The 18,750-nt window shown below is 40.2% G+C and overlaps 1 protein-coding gene across 2 annotated transcripts in view; it reads left to right on the top strand.

Annotated features, from left to right (window-relative positions):
* Positions 1-691: 691 nt before the first annotated feature.
* ATP1B3 (ATPase Na+/K+ transporting subunit beta 3) overlaps positions 692-18,750 on the top strand; it is a 40,698-nt gene continuing 22,639 nt past the window's right edge. The window contains exon 1 of one of the 2 annotated variants that reach the window (XM_080674607.1): positions 692-1,080. In XM_080674607.1, coding sequence (XP_080530733.1) covers positions 972-1,080 — 109 coding nt within the window. In that variant the 5' untranslated portion in view covers positions 692-971. The remainder of the gene's footprint in view (positions 1,081-18,750) is intronic. The other variant, XM_080674608.1, reaches the window with a different exon arrangement.

Below are 18,750 nucleotides of genomic sequence, written 5' to 3'. Positions count from 1 at the left end.
ACGAAGAACTGACTTCCTGTTGATTAAGTCTCAGTGTCTGAGAAAAGGCAAAGGAGTTTTCGTTGACAGGCACCTCAGGAAAGTATGTACTGTATGCTGACTTCCGTGATCAATTCTGGAGAAAAATTGCACTCCGTTTAGTTAAGACTGGCGTATTTAGAATGAAATTCCCATTCACCCGTCGGAAGAGCCAAGGACGGCCATTCTCTGAGCAGCAGTATATGTGCAATATACAGGTCTGTACAAGCAGCCTATCTTAGTCACGTCATAGAGCTCAAAGGAGAGCGCCTGGAGACGGCGTGAGAGGCGCGGGGGAGCGCAAGGCTGAGTCCCCTGCTGGGTGAGGACGTCCCAGGGGGAGTCGAGCCGTTTCCGTGCTTGCTACTCGCGCGCCGCCGCAGGCAAGATGCCGCGAGGACGGCTGCCCCAAGCATCTCCCCCGACTCCTCCTCCTGAGAAACGGGCGAGTGGGGGACGCCACCTTTTGCTCCTTATTATAAATTTGCTTCTTATTAAGCCTTCGAGATTTTTAAAGCCGCTCTGCGTAATTTCTCCATTCACCGGCCAGAGCGCACACATCCCAAAGCGTTCCCGAGCCAGGCCCGGAATCACTGAGCGGGGCGGGGCGGGGCGGGGCGGCGTGGGCGGGGCTGAGGGCGGGGCGTCCTCGCCGCCTGGGGCTGCGCCAGCCGCGGGCGGGAGGCGGTGGCGGCGGCGGCAGCGGCGCGGGTGCAGCGGCGCGCGGATTGGCTGCGGCGGGCGGAGACGTCAGGCTCCCGCGGCCTCAGCGGCAGCCCGGCTCCGCGCGGCGCAGTCGGTTCGAGTGCCCGCGGCAGTGAGGAGGTGTCCTCGGCCGTTCCACCTTCTGCCGCCGTCGCCGGGCTGCGCCGCTCGAGCCGGGACGCGCCTCCGCGCTCCTCGCCGCCTCCACCCCCGCGGCAGCCGCTCCCCTCGCCCTCGGCGCGCACACCATGACGAAGAAAGACAAGAAGTCCTTCAACCAGAGCCTGGCCGAGTGGAAGCTCTTCATCTACAACCCGACCACCGGAGAGTTCCTGGGGCGCACCGCCAAGAGCTGGGGTGAGCGGGCGGCGGTTGGGCGCCCGAGGCCGGCCGCGGTCCGGGAGGTGCCGGGCGGGGTCGGATGGGAAAGAAAAAGCCGGAGGCGGCTCCTGCGCGGGGGCCCCAGGAGCCGCCGTCGCCGCCCGCAGCGATTCTCTCCTCGGGCCTCCAGACTCTAAACGGGGCTGTGGCGGAGCGCGGCCCATTCATTTCTCGCGGGACGGGAGGGCCGTCGCCCGCGGCCGAGGCTGCGGAACCGCGGGCAGACCCGGCCCTACCGCTCCAGCTTCTTCCTCCCGGCCCAGAGCGCACGTGCTGCCCGGGCCTGCCGCCGCCAGCGGCGCCGGAAGCCGGGGACCCCAGCCCGGAGCCGAGCCCGGAGCGTGCGGGGGGCCTCCTTTGTACGGAGCGCGCCGGCCGGGAGAGGCCCTGAAGGAGGCGCCAGCGGCGCCGAGCGGTTCGGGGAAGCCAGACCCTGCCCCACGCCCGGGGAGAGGAAATTTCCACTCCCGCCGCTATCTTGTGACTCCACGCTGCCACCCCAACCGAGAGTGCCAGTGAGTGTTAAGTGTGTGGGTTGCATGAATGCCGCGGTGAGTTAATCACATAAGTGCATCGTCCACGGAAATGCACTTGAATTTGGACAGTGAAAAGACACTTACTCCTTTTTAATTACGGGGGTTTTCTTTCTTAGAAAAACTGCTTCTTTGGGGGAAAGTAAATCCTATCTGAATGGCACAATGTTTTTCTGTGCCTTCAAAACGTGTGATGGTTGTATATGTTAGCAGTTTTTCTAGGCATGAGTTCTTTGTTTTAAAAGAAATATTTAAACCATTCACCAGTGTAGGGCTGCTCTAGGGTGCCTCTTTTTTCCGAAAAATTAATCAAGTAAACGAATTTTACTCTTTGAGGGCCTTTTGGAAAATAATTTTGTAAGTGGTTTTTGACAGATTTTTTTTTTTTTTCTGAGTGAGAATAAATTTCTAGAGTTGAGAACTATTTGGACCCATTTTTTAAGAGAAGCATGAAGAGAATAAATCAGGCATGGCTTAGAAAATAAACTGTTGCTGCTGACTGAAATCGGCGCCTCCAGAGTGGATGGAAAGATGGCTTAGGTCCTATCACCAGCCGAAAGGGGCCTTGGAGGTTTTTTAGCCCAACCCCCACGTTAGAGGAGAAAAAAAGATCTGGAGAGGTTGTGATTTTGCTTTGTGTAAAATTACATATTCCACAGAGCCAAGGAAAGAACCCAATCCTCCTTTAATCCCAGTCCAGCGGTTGTATTATTTTACAGATGCTTTGCCTAACTGCATGGTAATCACTCACAATTTTTATTTAAATGGCTGTCTTTTGGGAACCCAGTAGTGTTATGAGGAAATATATCTTGCATCTAGAGTTAAATGGGGGTGGGGAAGTGAACAATTATTGTTTCTAGAGTCTGGTAACTTTTGCTGAAGGAATTTTTGAGAGGGATTCGTTTTTGTAAATTAACTTCCTTCCTCCTTTCCTCATCGCCTTCCCATTTCCAGTGATAAGTATCTTCACTTTAGTGTTAGCATGACTTTTCTTCTCCTTATATCTAACCTTTGTATTATTAGATACTGGGTAGAGAATTATTTGTATATGCATTTAAGTAGATGACATGAACAAATTATCAAAAGATAGGGCATTCTGTAAGGACAGTGGTAGCAGTACAAGTCAAGTTGGGGTTAGTTTTTTGTTTTTTTTTTAAATACACAGAGAGGAAGGGAGAGGGACAGAGAGTCAGAAACATTGATGGGAGAGAAACATTGATCAGCTGCCTCCTGCACACCTTCCACTGGGGATGTGCCCGCATCCAAGACACATGCCCCCGACCGGAATCTAACCTGGGACCCTTCAGTCCTCAGGCCGACGCTCTAGCCACTGAGCCAAACCGGCCAGGGCAAGTTGGGATTAGTTTTCACAGGATGAGGGCATGACCTTTTTCAAAATTGAAAATAAAGTATTATGTTGGTCAACAAACAGCAAATTTCTGTTTATTGTAGTCATAGTATGCCCGTGCAGAATGGCATAAATAGATGACAGTTATCCATATTATCCAGTTATCTCAATTTAAGGGCATCCCTCCAAGGGGGGAGTGGTGTGTGGAGGCTGAAATCCACATTCAGCTCACCATGCTGTGTGCCCTGGGGCGTGGGGGTCTGCCTGGAGAAAGGAGGTATCTTGTTCTAATTTTCAGAGAGGCATTTTGTGAGCTAGCTGATCTCATCACCCCCAGAGATGCCCATTATTAGTATTTAGGTATGTAACTGGGCAGAGTTGAGAAATGTTTGAAACATTTTTTTAACAAAAATACACGATAGTGTTTTATAATCTTCTGAGTATATTGTGGTCATCTTCCCATGTTAATAAAGATCTTTATCACCATTTTTAATAGCCTACTAGTGATCTGTTGTATAGTTCAGGGGCGGGGAACTTTTTTCTGCCAAGGGCCATTTGGATATTTATAACAACATTTGAGGGCCATACAAAGCTGTCAACTTAAAAACTAGCCTTCTGTATTTGGTCAAACATTTAATTAACTCACCCCTAATGCCTTGGCAGGGCTAGACCAAATCCTGGGCCTTATACGGCTCTTGGGCTAGGCATTCCCCACCCCTGGTATAGTTAGATGTATTGTAATTTTTTTTTTAATATATTTTATTGATTTTTTACAGAGAAGAAGGGAGAGGGATAGAGAGCCAGAAACATCGATGAGAGAGAAACATCGATCAGCTGCCTCCTGCACATCCCCCACTGGGGATGTGCCCACAACCAAGGCACACGCCCCTGACGGGAACCGAACCCGGGACCCTTCAGTCCGCAGGCCGACGCTCTATCCACTGAGCCAAACCGGTTTCGGCTATTGTGATTTTTTTAAACAAGTTTATTAATATGTATACATCATGTATGCATAGGAGATACGCAGGGGAAAATAAGTGACTCCTGATTTTTTATTTTTTTATTTAAACTAGTGCATTAGTGTATGTACTGGTCCTTCCTCCTGTTCCCTTTATCTTTGTGTGTACATGTTAACAAACTTATTTCCTTGAGATATTTCTGTTGGTGGAATATTTAGGCCAAGTATAATATATGTAACTTTTGCATTTTGAAAACATGTTAAGCTTTTTAAGAAGAAAACTCATTTGTGCAAAATTTTTTCTACTTGCCTTTGAATTTAATGTAACTGGTGATGGGGGTGCTAACATCTTTTTTTGATCTTGGTAAAGTTGTTGGGTCTACTGGTGTGTAAAGAAAGGCCTTCTCTACCCCAGGGATTTTATAAAGACATTCATTTAAGATGCTCCTGATTTTATTTTTTATATTGCAGTCTTCAGTGCATTTGTCCTGTAATCTGAGGTTCCTCTCTTAAGGTCATTAGATGTATTAAAAGCACACATGCTTGCCATTTACATTTGAGATACAGTGAAAATACTGCATGTTACATCACATTGCTTTATTTAAAAGTGTTAGATGTAAGGATTTTGAATAACCACTTGAATACCTGACTAAAATCTTATACTTGGTTACAGCTATTTATTTATTTATTTTTAAAATATATTTTTATTGATTTCAGAGAGTAAGGGAGAGATAAAAACATCAATAATGAGAGAGACTCATTGATTGGCTGCCTCCTGCACACCCCCTACTGGGGGTTGTACCCACAACCCAGGCATGTGCCATTGACCAGAATCGAACCCAGGACTTTTCAGTCTACAGGCCAAGGATCTCTCCACTGAGCCAAACTGGCTAGTGCAGTTACAGCAATTTAAAATGCTTAAATACTTATAATCACTTTATTTGATATTCACAACAACTTCCTAAAGCACACAGTGTGAGTGATCAAAAGTATGCTTAGAGCTGGGGGGTTTTGTTGTTTTTTAACCATCGATGCATCTTTTATTCATAAGCAGAAGCCGCGGAAAGTGTAACCTACACATTTGTACAAAGGTGTGGGCGCCCCCAGAAAAACGCACCACTGTCAGAAAACAGCCCTTCGTGGTGGGAACGCCGTAGTGCTGGTTTCTTAAGCAGAAGAGTAAGGACACATCGGGAATAAATAGATGCCACTTTTTTTTCCTTTTTTTTTGTTTTGTTTAGGTGGCACTTTTTATTTTATGAAAACAGAAGAAAGAAAATTTAGCACTTTGTGGCTGATGTTGCTAATATTAAGCCTAAGTGCATTAAATACAATTAGAATGAAAATAGTAAAAGAGATCCTAGAACTTATCCAGTGTTATTTAAATTGTAGATAGTGGACCATGTGTTGCAATTGGCATTTTTTAAAAATAATAAAATAGAATGGTAAAAATATCAAAGTTTATTCTACCTAATAAGTTCAGTCTATGGAAAGATGCTGTTCAATGAAACTTTTCTGTATTTTGTATATATAGATAACCCAATGTAAAATGTATTTCTTATTGTGGCTCAGAGTCAGAAAAGCTTGAAAACCACTAAGCTCGCCCTGTACCATCATTTCATAGGTGAGAAAATTGAACCCACAGATCTGACTAGTCAAAATTCACTGAGTTAGTGACAGAATCCTTGGGCCTTCAGAGGGCCTCCAAGGCCAGAAAAACTATGACATTACATGACCTCATCTAATGACATCTGCTTGTGGGCTTATTGGAATTCATTAGGTTAAGGTCATTAAGTTTAATGGATGCTTTATATTACTACTAGAAGCCCAATGCATGAAATTCATGCAAAGGGCTCAGCCCTCCAAGCTCCGGTTGCCTTGGCCCTCGCCCTGGCTTGGTCGGGAATGTCGCCCAGACAGTTGTTCTGCTCTGTCTAATTAGCATATTAGCTCTTTATTATATGGGATTAAGTTAAAACTTGAGTTACTGATGTACAAGCAGAATCAAGATTCTGGACCCAAACTATTTATCACCTATAGTTTGTTCATGTGCCTTCTCTTTTCATGATTATAGAGCAGTGAAGTGCCATTTTCTCAGTCAGCTGCTCCCATTGTGGGTCATGCCTCAATGAATGCTCGGCTTTGGATATCAGACACCATCTCGCCTTGGGTGTCTGACTATAGGGGTCCCCAGAGGCGAGTTTATTTTCCCAGTATTACATAGTTTTGTATGGTATTGTTCTTTGTCCTGTGGAATGTGACATATTAAACTTTACAGATCTGTGCACCATTGGGAAAGTAATAGAACTTGCCTTACCCTCTGTGCAGCCTATAAATGAAGGTCATTGGTGGGTGTGGTAGAGGTAGCAGCAGAGGCATGCTAAGCCATCACCTAGCAGGAGACAGTACTTTCTGGACCAGTAGTGGCTAGGGGGCAAAGGGGTAAGTTTTTGTGTTGTGTTCCAGACACCATTGCAATTACTATAATATGTGTTTTACTGTTATTAAAAGGCAATTTCCCAACCCCTGAAATAATTTTATTTCTTTGCAATTGAAATTTTAATTTATATCTCTAGAATTAAATTAGCTATATTAAAAGAACTTTAAAAACCCTTCTATCTTGTCCTTGCTTTATCATTATAAATGACTAGGAACCAGTCATTTATTACTTGTGTTATAGGAGGAAGAAAAATCATTTAACTTTGAAAGATAAATTTATATTATATTCTAATTATGCATTTATTGTGTTGAAATAAAATCACCTGTAGTCTTTAACCACTTAGAATATTCACTGTTGCCAAAACCGGTTTGGCTCAGTGGATAGAGCGTCGGCCTGCGGACTCAAGGGTCCCAGGTTCGATTCCGGTCAAGGGCATGTACCTTGGTTGCGGGCACATCCCCAGTAGGGGGCGTGCAAGAGGCAGCTGATCGATGTTTCTCTCTCATCGATGTTTCTAACTCTCTATCCCTCCTCTCCCTTCCGCTCTGTAAAAAATCAATAAAATATATAAAAAAAAAAAAAAAAGAATATTCACTGTTAACATTTTTTTAAACATTTTAAAAATATATATTGATTTCAGAGAGGAAGGGAGAGGGAAAGTTAGAAACATCGATGAGAGAGAAACATCTATCAGCTGCCTCCCACACGCCCCTCACTGGGGATGTGCCCGCAACCAAGGTACATGCACTTGACCGAAATCAAACCTGGGACCCTTGAGTCCACAGGCTGACGCTCTATCCACTGAGCCAAACCGGTTAGGGCTAACATTTTTAATATCTTTTTCCTACATGTAAATTAAAATTTTTTAATGTATAATACATAAAAATTTTAAACAGATGCCTACTTCCATCACTTAATGTTTAAGGATAATGTTTTTATTCCTCTGCCACCTTTTTAGAGGTTGATAGGGTGGGGGTATCCTTGGCCCTCTTTATCACCTCTGTGGGCACCTTCCACATTTCTGCTGGAATTTATGTATTCTGGTGGCTTTAATTACTATCTCTGTGTTAGGACTCCCAAATTTGCATCTCTAGTCCATATGGCTTTTTTATATTATAACCAATATTAAGATTTCCAAATGTTAGAAATCTTTGGTTGGATGTTTCATTTCATAGCACCTCTTCATGTAAATTTCCATTGTCCTCAGAGGCTCTCTTTATAATCTGACTTATTCCTCTCCTGTCATCTCTACCATTCCACCTAATTCTCTCCTAGGAAACTCCATAGTTTCCTAGCTCCTGAGCCTCTTTCCTTCACCTTGGCATGGATACTCAGGTACCAGCTTAGATAGCCTGATCTCTGGAAAACCTTTTGAAACCCTCTTTGCCTTAAGACTGGATCAAGTGCTCCCATAATGCCACTTTCTATTATAACATTTATGACTTGTTTCCCATTTACTGGACCTATATATAAACATACTATTCATGTCTTACTCATCTTGATTCCCTAATACCTAGCCTGTTGCCTGGCATTTAGGAATGTAATAAAAATGCATTGAATGAATGAACACTATTGTGAAATGTTCCCATGTAGTTAGTCTTCTGCAGCATGTTTTTAATGTCCTGGGTGGTGTTGGTGTATCATAGTATAACACTTCCCTAAGGTTTGGGCATTCCCCCCTACTCTTTTTTGCTATAGCACTGATGGGTTTTCATAGAAGTTCAGTGTTCTGAAGAAGCTTCCACTTAACTTTCTTGTTGGAGACTTAGCTGAGTTTGTGACCTTGGTCCTGCATCTGATTAGGATAGCAGAACCAGCATTATTATTCAGGCCTCCCAGCTCCTGCTTTATTGCTTTTTTTTTTTTCCTTAGAGCTTACTTGCTCTCAAACTTAATGAGGGCTTAATTAATAGTATCATTTTCTCTTTTGCAGTAGAGACTCAGCTATTACTAATATTTCTGAAAAGAATTCTCTAACTTAGCCTCCCACATATCTGTCACCTCTTACTAAGTCATTTGTGGAGTTGGCTCTTATTTATGACTTCCTTTTAGTATTTTGCTGGTGCCATGGTAAGGTATGACTTTGCAACCGACCCTTGTCCAAAGCATGAGGTACTTTTCTTTGGCTAGCAACTGGCACATAAAATGTGGCCCTTAGTATATATACCCTTACCCAACTCCATACTTCCCTACACATTTCTTTCCTGGTTCCTTCCTGTTTGCTCTTCTTCTGTTTCCTAAATATATATTTCCCAGGTGTCTTCGGCCTTGTTTTCTCTTCTTGGTCTTTCCTTGCAATCTCATAAAATAACTCCAAAGATCACTCACAGATTTTAATTCTTGGTTTAACATCTCTCAGATTCCAGTTGCTTTGTGCATATCCCATAAATCTGAGTGAGTGAGGCTTAGGTAACTCTAGTGCCTAACTGGTATATGTCACCTAGTAAAGGATCTCTTTCCCCTTCCTCCACTGCAGTTCTGCGTTGCTCCTATATTTGCAGTTTTTGTTGTTAATCCTCACTCAAGGATATTTTTCCATTGATTAGTTGCCTCCTGCACCCATCCTGACCAGGGCTGGGGATGGAGTCTGCAACCTAGGTACCTGCCCTTGACTAGAATCAAACCCGGGACCTTTCAGTCCATGGGCCAACGCTCTATCCACTTAACCAAACCGGCTAGGGCTATTTGCAATTTTTGAAAACAACATCAGTATTTTTTTTGTCATCTGGGCTTAAAACCTGGCCAAATTATGCCAATTCTATTTTCAAACATCTGACCTACTCACCCTGCACACCCACACTCCCCCGCCTGCAATTTTGTGAGAGCACACATTCAGGGAGCCTGGGATATTAATTTTCTCTTAGCTTCATATTAGTAACCACCTGTTAGAAATTTCTTAGCTTTTAAGACTTCCACCAAACTCTGCCCCTTTATCAAGATCTGGTCGTGCCTTTTCTTATCAATTCTCTGATTAAAAATCTTAAAGCACCAGATAAAGAGCTTTTGTGACTTTTTAAAAGTCATTCCAAGTTAACATAGAGCATTGCCTTTCCAGCTTTTTAAAAAATAATAGTGTTGTTGACTCTAGGAAGGTTGGCTCTTAACTTATTTGCATCCCCAGAAAGATCCAAGGAATCAGTTGTAGTCATTGTGACTTAAACCAGTATAACCTCACTGTTACCGGATTATTTCTAAGGCTGCAGCTTTGATCATGCTATTTCCCATACCTCAAAACTATGGATCCCTACTGCTTTCAGAAGGTTTTAAGTTCCAGACAGCCTGGCATTCCCAGCTTACTGTCTTAAAACTCAATATCCAACATTACAACCTGTCATTTCCCACCTTATTTCCCATTCACCACATATCCTAGTCCAGTGGTTGGCAAACTCATTAGTCAACAGAGCGGCGAGCTGCAGTTTGCCGACCACTGTCCTAGTCAAATGGGTGTAGATCAGGGGTGGGCAAACTTTTTGACTCGAGGGCCACAATGGGTTCTTAAACTGGACCGGAGGGCCGGAACAAAAGCATGGATGGAGTGTTTGTGTGAACTAATATAAATTCAAAGTAAACATCATTACATAAAAGGGTACGGTCTTTTTTTTATTATTATTTCAATAGTTTTATTCATTTCAAACATTTTAACAAGAAGAATGTAAACACTAATTATAATTTGAAACTTGAAAAAATGGAGGAATCATAGCACAATAACATACCTTATATTGAAGATGGCAAAGGCAAAATAAAATTGCCTAACAAAGGAAAGGTACAAAAGCCTTTCAAATTAAACTTAAATATAATAAAATAATTTAAAACTAAAACAAATAGAAAAGAACAAAAAGTGTAAACAGTAAATTAAACATTTTCTTTAATGCAACTTCCAAATTATGCCCGGGACGTAGATGTAGATGGCAATGTAGACTGGGTTGAAAGGTTTTTGGTCTTTAAAACATCAACTTCAGTGGGAACAGTGTTGTTGGTCTCCTTTTTAGCTAATGCTCTGATACTGTGCTCTCCAGGGGCGTGTCTCCCTACATCACCACGATAACGTGTCTACGCATTCCCAGGGTGATGTGGGGGGACGCGTCCGCGGGCATTACAAGAAGCCTCTGGAAGATTGAGAGGTTGTTCCTTCTACTGAATGGGGGATATAAATCCGCCCACTCAGAAGAAGGAGCTGTGGCCGTGTTTCCCGACGTTGCCATGTTAACACTGCTGCTGGTGAAGGAGCGGAGGGGAGAGCAAGAGAACCCTCGGCTCTTTCAGCTCCGCGGGCTGGATAGAACAGCCGAACGGGCCAGATTCGGCCCGCGGGCCGTAGTTTGCCCACGGCTGGATGAACACCCTTGGCCTGGAATACCATACTCATTCCCTCTCCCAGCCCATTCTCTACATCACAAATTCTTTCCTACTCACAGACCTAATTTTAGTGGCAGCCATGCCCTAAGCCAGTGGTCGGCAAACCGCGGCTCGCCAGCCACATGTGGCTCTTTGGCCCCTTGAGTGTGGCTCTTCCACAAAATACCATGGCCTGGGCGAGTCTATTTTGAAGAAGTGGCGTTAGAAGAAGTTTAAGTTTAAAAAATTTGGCTCTCAAAAGAAATTTCAATCGTTGTACTGTTGATATTTGGCTCTGTTGACTAATGAGTTTGCCGACCACTGCCCTAAGCTGTCTCTGATGATGCCCAGATGAAAATAATGTCACATTTGTCTCATATGGCACCTAAAACTTTGTATCATGGGTTAAAGTTGCATATATATATATAGATAGATAGATACAGATATAGATATATATAGATATATATAGATATATATAGATATATATAGATATTGCTCCTACTAACTAGATGTTCTCACAGAGTATGATTTACATCTACATTTTATATCCCTACAACAATTAGCACATAGTACAGCCTTATTTTTATTTTTTAAGAGAATTTTTATGCTTTTATTTGAGCCAAACTGATGATATATGCTGAGGAGCACAATTTCAAATGCTCCCCCTTACTCTTCTTTTAATGGACAAATTGTCATTTAATTAGTTTCAGCTTGTGATTCACCTATTGCTTGGGCTACAGTTGGGAGTATTGTGGGTCAGTTGGTACAGCTGCACACTGAAAGTCTATTTGTATACATACTTGTACATGAAGGCTAATTCCCCATAGCTCACGAGGAGTCTGTCCTCCTAAACTTGTAATTCATTTAGCAATGTCCAGGTAGGGCTTCATAGTGAAAATGAGCCTGGGATAAATACATTTTTTTACTTATGAATCTTAGAAGTACACAAATATACTAAGAAGATGATCTAATGAGGACTCAGAATATAGACCTAAATGTTAGTTCCACCTCTCCATCTTAGCTTAGATCACTCATTTAAAATCTTAGCTTCCTCTATATGGGACAGTTTCAAATGTCACTTTGAAATGAAAAACAAAACTTATATAAATGCTTTAGAACAAGAGATGACAAACTTTTTCTTTAAAGGACCAGATAGCACTGACCGGTTTGGCTCAGTGGATAGAGCGTCAGCCTGCGGACTAAAGGGTCCCAGGTTCGATTCCGGTCAAGGGCATGCATGTACTTTGGTTGCGGGCACATCCCCAGTAGGGGGTGTGCAGGAGGCAGCTGATCGATGTTTCTCTCTCATGGATGTTTCTAACTCTCTATCGCTCTCTATTATTTAAAATAATAATAATAATAATAATAATAATAATAATAATAAAGGACCAGATAATATTTTAGGCTTTACCAGCCACATGGTGTCTGTGGCAACTGCTCAGCTCTGCTATTGTAGCTTTAATGTGGCCACAGACAATATATAAACTAATGGGCCTAGCTGTTTCTCAATATTTTATTTACAAAAACAAGCAGCAGCGTGGTTTGCTGACCTCTGCTTTAGAACTTAAGAGTGGTCTGGACTGACCTCAGAAACCTGAACCTGGTCTTAAGTGGAATGTGGACTCTTGGCTTTGTTCTTTTCATATAACAAAAGTAATACTATTGTTTGAATTTTTACAATTTAGATGTGGATAATCAGTAAGTCTATTGTCATCCTCAGCTTCTTCCCTTGGTAACCACTGTTAATTAACTGTAATACTTTCTAAAATATAATACTTGCTGTATCCACTTTCCATAGAGGTCTGGCAGTTTCATACAAAAGTAAACATACCTCTACCCCTGATCCAGCAACTCTACTCCTACGTGTGTCTACCCAAGAGAAATGAAAACATAATATCCACTAAAATACTTGTACAAGAATATTCATAGTAGCTCCAAACTGGAAACAGCCCAAGTGCCCTGAATCAGCAGGAGAATGGACAAACTGGTATGTCCACACAATATAATACTACTCAACAGTAAAAAGGAACTAACTACAGGTAACACAAAACCTGGACGACTCACAATTAGGCTTAGTGTAAAAAAGCTTTACCAAAGAGAATACATACTGTATGATTTCACTTGCGAATTTCTATAACAAGCAACACCTGTGATGAAAAAAAGCCCAAATTGGTGTTTACCTTTAGGGCATGGGGATTGACTGGGAGGGGGTTGAATCATAAGTGAATGCATTTGTCAGAAGACACCTATTGGTACATTAGAGAATTGTATGTTTCACTAATGTAATTTTTTCTCTCTCAATTTTAGTTAATATGGGTGCTGAAGTGTTTAGGGGTGAAGTCTACTGACATCTGCAACTTGAAATGCATAAAAAATAGATAAATGGTGAATATATGTGATCTATACTAATAAAAGGGTAATATGCTAATTAGACCGGACATCCTTCTGAACAAAGTCATGGTGGCGGGGGCAGAGGCGGTTAGGGGCGACCAGGCCGGCAGGGGAGGGCAGTTAGCAGGCAGGTGAGCGGTTAGGAGGGAGTGGTCCTGGATTGCAAGAGGGATGTCGGACATCCCCCGAGGGGTACTGGAATGTATAGGGTGCAGGCTGGGCTGAGGAACCCCCACCCCCCTGTGTACGAATTTTGTGCACCCAGCCTCTAGTTATAAGTATGATAGAGAGTTAAACTGGAGAATCTAGGTGGGTTTATGGGTTTATGGATCTTTACATTTTGTTCAACTCCTCTGAATATTTCTAAATATTCCTAACTGAATCTTGGAGAAAAAGGAATACATGAATACATTCATGTTTCTCTTGATTGCCTTCCCCCAATCATGGAGTCTTTTCTGAAGATTATTGTTTATCAATTTTCCTACCAATCCTTTTTCAATGTATTTATATATGTATATATGTGTGTGTAGAAATTATAGGAATAGGAATAAGTAATTTTCTTTTCCACGTTTACATGAGTAATAGGAAAAATGTATCTTCTAGAATTTGCCCTTTGTTTTTTTCCACTTACTATGTCTTGGCCATATTTCCATGTCATTAAACATAGATTTATCTTATTTCTTTGAATCATTGCATAATATTCCACATTGTAGATATATATATATATATATATATATCCAAAATACATGTATTTTTCTTTGTGATGAATATTTAGATTTTTCCTTTTTTTTCTCGTAAAATTGCTGCAGTGTGCAACTATTTATTTTGGTTGGATGCTGAGAAATGACATCAGCAGTTTGTAATATATGCTTAGTTTTTATTATTATTAGACTATCCCAGTGGTCGGCAAACTCATTAGTCAACGGAGCCAAATATCAACAGTACAACAATTGAAATTTCTTTTGAGAGCCAAATTTTTTAAACTTAAACTTCTTCTAACGCCACTTCTTCAAAATAGACTCGCCCAGGCTGTGGTATTTTGTGGAAGAGCCACACTCAAGGGGCCAAAGAGCCGCATGTGGCTGGCGAGCCACAGTTTGCCGACCACTGGACTATCCTCTAAAAAAGTGTACCAGTTTATACTCCCACAAGCAGCAGATAAAAAAGAACCCGTTTCCCTTCAACTTTCTGAGCTTTGGACATTAACACTTTTAAAAAATTTTGCCAGTTTTATGGGATGCTGGTATCTATCTGGTTCATTTAATTTCCGATTTCTCTAAAAACTGCAACTTAGCATATTTTTATGTTTACTCAGTTTCCATTTCTTTTCAGTCGGTCACTCATCTTTTTGCTCTATTTTGTCTCTTACTTTGTTTGTTTGTTTGTTTGTTTATTTTTCTTCCCCGCCCTCCTCCGCCTCCTCCCTGGTTTATTTTTTTTAATTCTCCTTGTTTTAAAAAAACATCATCACAAATTTAACAATTTTTTATGGGCTGTTCCTAATTACCCCAAAATATTTCCTCACTGATAATGATTTGCCAGCTTTGTTACATGCAAATATTCATTTTATATGGATTCCTTCCTGGATATTATATTTTGTTGATCTGTATCTCCAGTCCTGTGTAAGCTCTATGTAAGTGTTTGAAATAAATGTGTGGTTTGTGTGAGTGCTGTCCACTTCTGCTGTTTGCATAGTGCTAACTAGGTGCCGCGCCGAGGTGGCTCAGTGGTTGAGCATCAACCTATGAACCAGGAGGCCATGCCCACGTTGCAGGTTTGTTCTCCAGTGAGGCGAATGCAGGAGGCACTCGATTAATGATTCTCATCATTGATGTTTCTACCTCGCTCTCCCTCTTTCTTCCTCTCTGAAATAAATAAAAATATGTATTTTTTTAAAAACCACTTAGGTAACTTATGAAACATACAGGAAGAATAGTTTATGTGTAGAAAAGAGTCTATTTTTTGAAAATTTTGATTTTTTTTTTTGCATTTGTTTGTATTAAATGGTGCTTTTATCTTAAATCTCTCACTTTCCTTGAATTTATTTTAGTCTTGAATTAAAATCCTGGATTTCATGTTAGTCTTACTTGTTTTTTGATGAGTGCCTGTAAGGGTATGGATTTTCCTTTGTGTTCTGCTCTGACTACATAATTGTTTTGAATTTTTAGTATTTCAGATTTTGTTGTTCTTTTTAATCCAAAGATTATTTAGAAGTTTATGATTTTTTAAAATTATATTTACTTTGAATTTAGAGAATGTGTCTTTTGCAGGTTCAATCTCCAGAATCCCCAGCCCTGGTCTGTTGCGGGTGGGGGGGGGGGGTGGTGTGCAACCAGTCAATGTGTCTCTCTCACACCCATTTTTCTCTTTCTCTCCGTCTCTTCCCTCCCCCCAAAAAAATTAGTGGGAAAAATATATCCTCGGGGGGGAAATACACACACACACACACACACACACACACACACACACACCCCAGTATATATATATTCATTCTCAGGTGAGGATTTTTTTTAAAAGGTATGTTAAAATCTCTACTTGTGATAGTGTTGAATTTTGTAATTCTACTTTTGTTTTATATATTTTAAGCACTTAGCATCATGAAGCTTCATGGCTATTATGCTGTCTTGATTTTTATTTACATTTTATTGATACAAAATATATTTGCCTTACTAATGCTTTTTTACTTGAATTCTAGTTTACTTACAGCAAAAATACCACATCTACATTTATTTTTGAGCCATTTTATTTTCAACCATTATGTTTTAATTTTAGATTTTCTTCTATAAATAGCCTTTAATGGAATCTTTTAAACCCACTTCGAGAATGTTTTTTTATTATTTGACTACTACTAAATTATTGCTATTATACTATTTGGGGGATTTAGTTTGTTTTTAAATTGAAACAAATTTAAATTTTTAACTTGATGTAAAATACAAATATAGTGACAAATATCATTGGCTAACTCAGGGATATAGGGATTGCCAAGGAGAACACAGAATCTTTTGGAGGTGATGAAAGTGTTCGGTATTTTTTGTGTAGTGGTGGTTTCACAGGTTATACAACAGTCAACATTCACTAGAGTTGTGCAGTTGAAATCAATTAAAGTTATTGTATGCAAATTATTCCTTAGACCTGATTAGGAAAGAAATTCTAACCCCTCTCCTATTCAGTAGGTAATCACTATGAATTTACTTTGTACGTTTATGATCCATTAAAAACCACTCTTTATACATACATTTATAGAATTCTATAACTCTGAGTGTTTTAAATTTAAGCAAGTGGCATGTATCATTTTGAGGTTACTTTTTTCCACTTAGGGTTTTTTGTGTTATATGGCCAACTAGAGGCCCGGTGCACGAAATTCGTGCAAGAGTAGGCCCTTGCAGCCCCGCCTGCTTTGTGGCCCTGCCCACTGGTCGTTCCAGAAGGTTGTTCCACCATCAGGTCTAATTTAGCATATTAGTTCTTTATTATATAGGATAGGATTCTTTCACGTAGGATTTGAGGGTGGTAATTCTGAGTCCTTGTATGTCTGGAAATGTTCTTTTGTTTTCTTGGTAGATTGATATTTTTAGTTCACAATCATTTTTCCTCCATTTGGAACATATTGTTTCATTTTTACTTAGTGAGATCTGATATCTGTTATATTTCTCTGCCATAGGTTACCTGTTTTATCTTTTTAGAAGCTTTAAGAATTTTTGTCTTTATTTTTGGTGTCCTGAAATATCACCTATTTGTGTCTAGATACAGAATGTTTTCCAATATTTTTCAGTCTTTGCCAATCTAGATACAAAATTTGTTATTTCTTTGAGCATTCTTTCCCGTCCTCTTTTCTGGTGGAATTCCTATTAGATTTGTTGATATTCTGGTTCTGGCTCCCACATCTCAACAATTTCCATACATACATTCCCCCTCTACTGTTTTATCCAGTGTTGTAGAATACCTTGGCTTGATCCTTCAGCTCACTGATTTTTTTCTTTGGTCAATTCTCTAGATTAATTTTTTCAAGTTTTTGTTTTTTTCCATAGCTTTATTGAGGTATAATTGATATATGGTCTTTAAAGTATACAACTTGAGTTTTGTAATATACTCACATATAAGCACATACATACACTGTGCTCATGAAACTCACTCTAATCAAGATAATTAACATATTCAAATTCCCTCTAGCCCCTTTGTGTTTTCCCTGGTCTCTAGGCAAAAATAGATCTACTTTTTGACACTTTGGTTTGTGCTTTCTCAAATTTTAAATACATGGAGTCATGTAGTGTATGTGTACTCTGCGGGGAGTGGACTGACTTCTTTCATTCAGCTTAATTATTTTGAGAAGTAGTTCATGAATAGTATTCCATTGTGTGGATAAGGCAGAATTTATTCATCTGTTGGTGTGCATTTGTGTTGTTGGCAGGTTTTGGTGATTACAAATAAAGCATCAGTGAGTATTTATATACTGAACATGTGCTTTCATTTTTCTTGGTCAAACATCTAGGAATATATTGGCTGAATTTTATCATAGGCATGGTTTGCCCACTTTTTAGAAAAGTTGTCAGTGTTTTATAAAATAGCGTTGTGTTGTGTTTTGGTACATTCCCACCAGGAGTGTATGAGAATTTCAGTTGTTCCACGCCTGGGCCATCACTTGGTACGAACAGTCTTTAAAATTCCTAGCATCTGGTGAACATGCAATGGTAGCTCAGGGTAGTTTTCACTTGCTCCTCAGCATATCTATTAAGTTTTTTATTTTAATCAAAATATGAAAACTAATTTTTAAAATACCATCCTTTCACCTTCTGGTTTATATTTTAATTATTTACACTTCTCCTCTCCCTGCTCTATTTGCTGTTATGACCCAGTTTTTTTTCAGATGTTACTTTCTTTGTTGAATTTGATACTTCATTGGATTAGTTTTTTCTCACATATTTTTTAATTATTGGTTCTGTGGTCCTCCTGTTTGTATTTCCACTTTGTCACAGCATTGAGGATGTAGGTATGTAGCACATGTAAATTCCTTTAGGTGTTTTACCAATCCATCTAGGACAAGCATGTCAAACTCAAAGGCTAACACAGGCCAAATAAACAAGGTCTAAGTTTACGTGGGCCGCAAAAAAAACAAAAGCTTCAATTTTTATAGAAATGTAGGTTTATTTCAATAGAGACATGCTGAATACAAAGGGCTGAAATAAATGAATAATTGTTAACATAAAATAATAGAGCATTTTAATAAAAATTAATATTTTTTCTTGAACATTAACTTACTAGACACTGAATAACTGCACAAATTAATAACCATAATGCAAATAAACCTATTTTTCTTGTTCTCCGAAAGCGAAATATTTCCTGTTGTGCACAAAAAACTTTGGAAAACAGTCTGGTACTTACTCAAAAGGCTACACATAGTTACCTAGCAATTCCACTCATAGGTGAATAGAATGTGACTTATACCTCAACAAAAAGTTATTTTTAAAAATTAAACGTGAAAAGGATTTTTAACTTGTACTTGTCCATGTAATTGGGTTTTTTTAAAGTTATATTTGCCCCTGCTCTACATTTCAAAACTGGAAACAGAATGCTAATTTACTTGCCAAGGGGAAGTAGTTTCTAGTTATCAGAATTCTCTGAGGAGAGGCACTGTCTTTCTGGT

Source organism: Plecotus auritus (assembly GCF_963455305.1).
Source record: "Plecotus auritus genome assembly, chromosome: 6".
Classification (NCBI taxonomy): domain Eukaryota; kingdom Metazoa; phylum Chordata; class Mammalia; order Chiroptera; family Vespertilionidae; genus Plecotus; species Plecotus auritus.
This window is presented reverse-complemented; position numbering and strand designations above follow the sequence as displayed.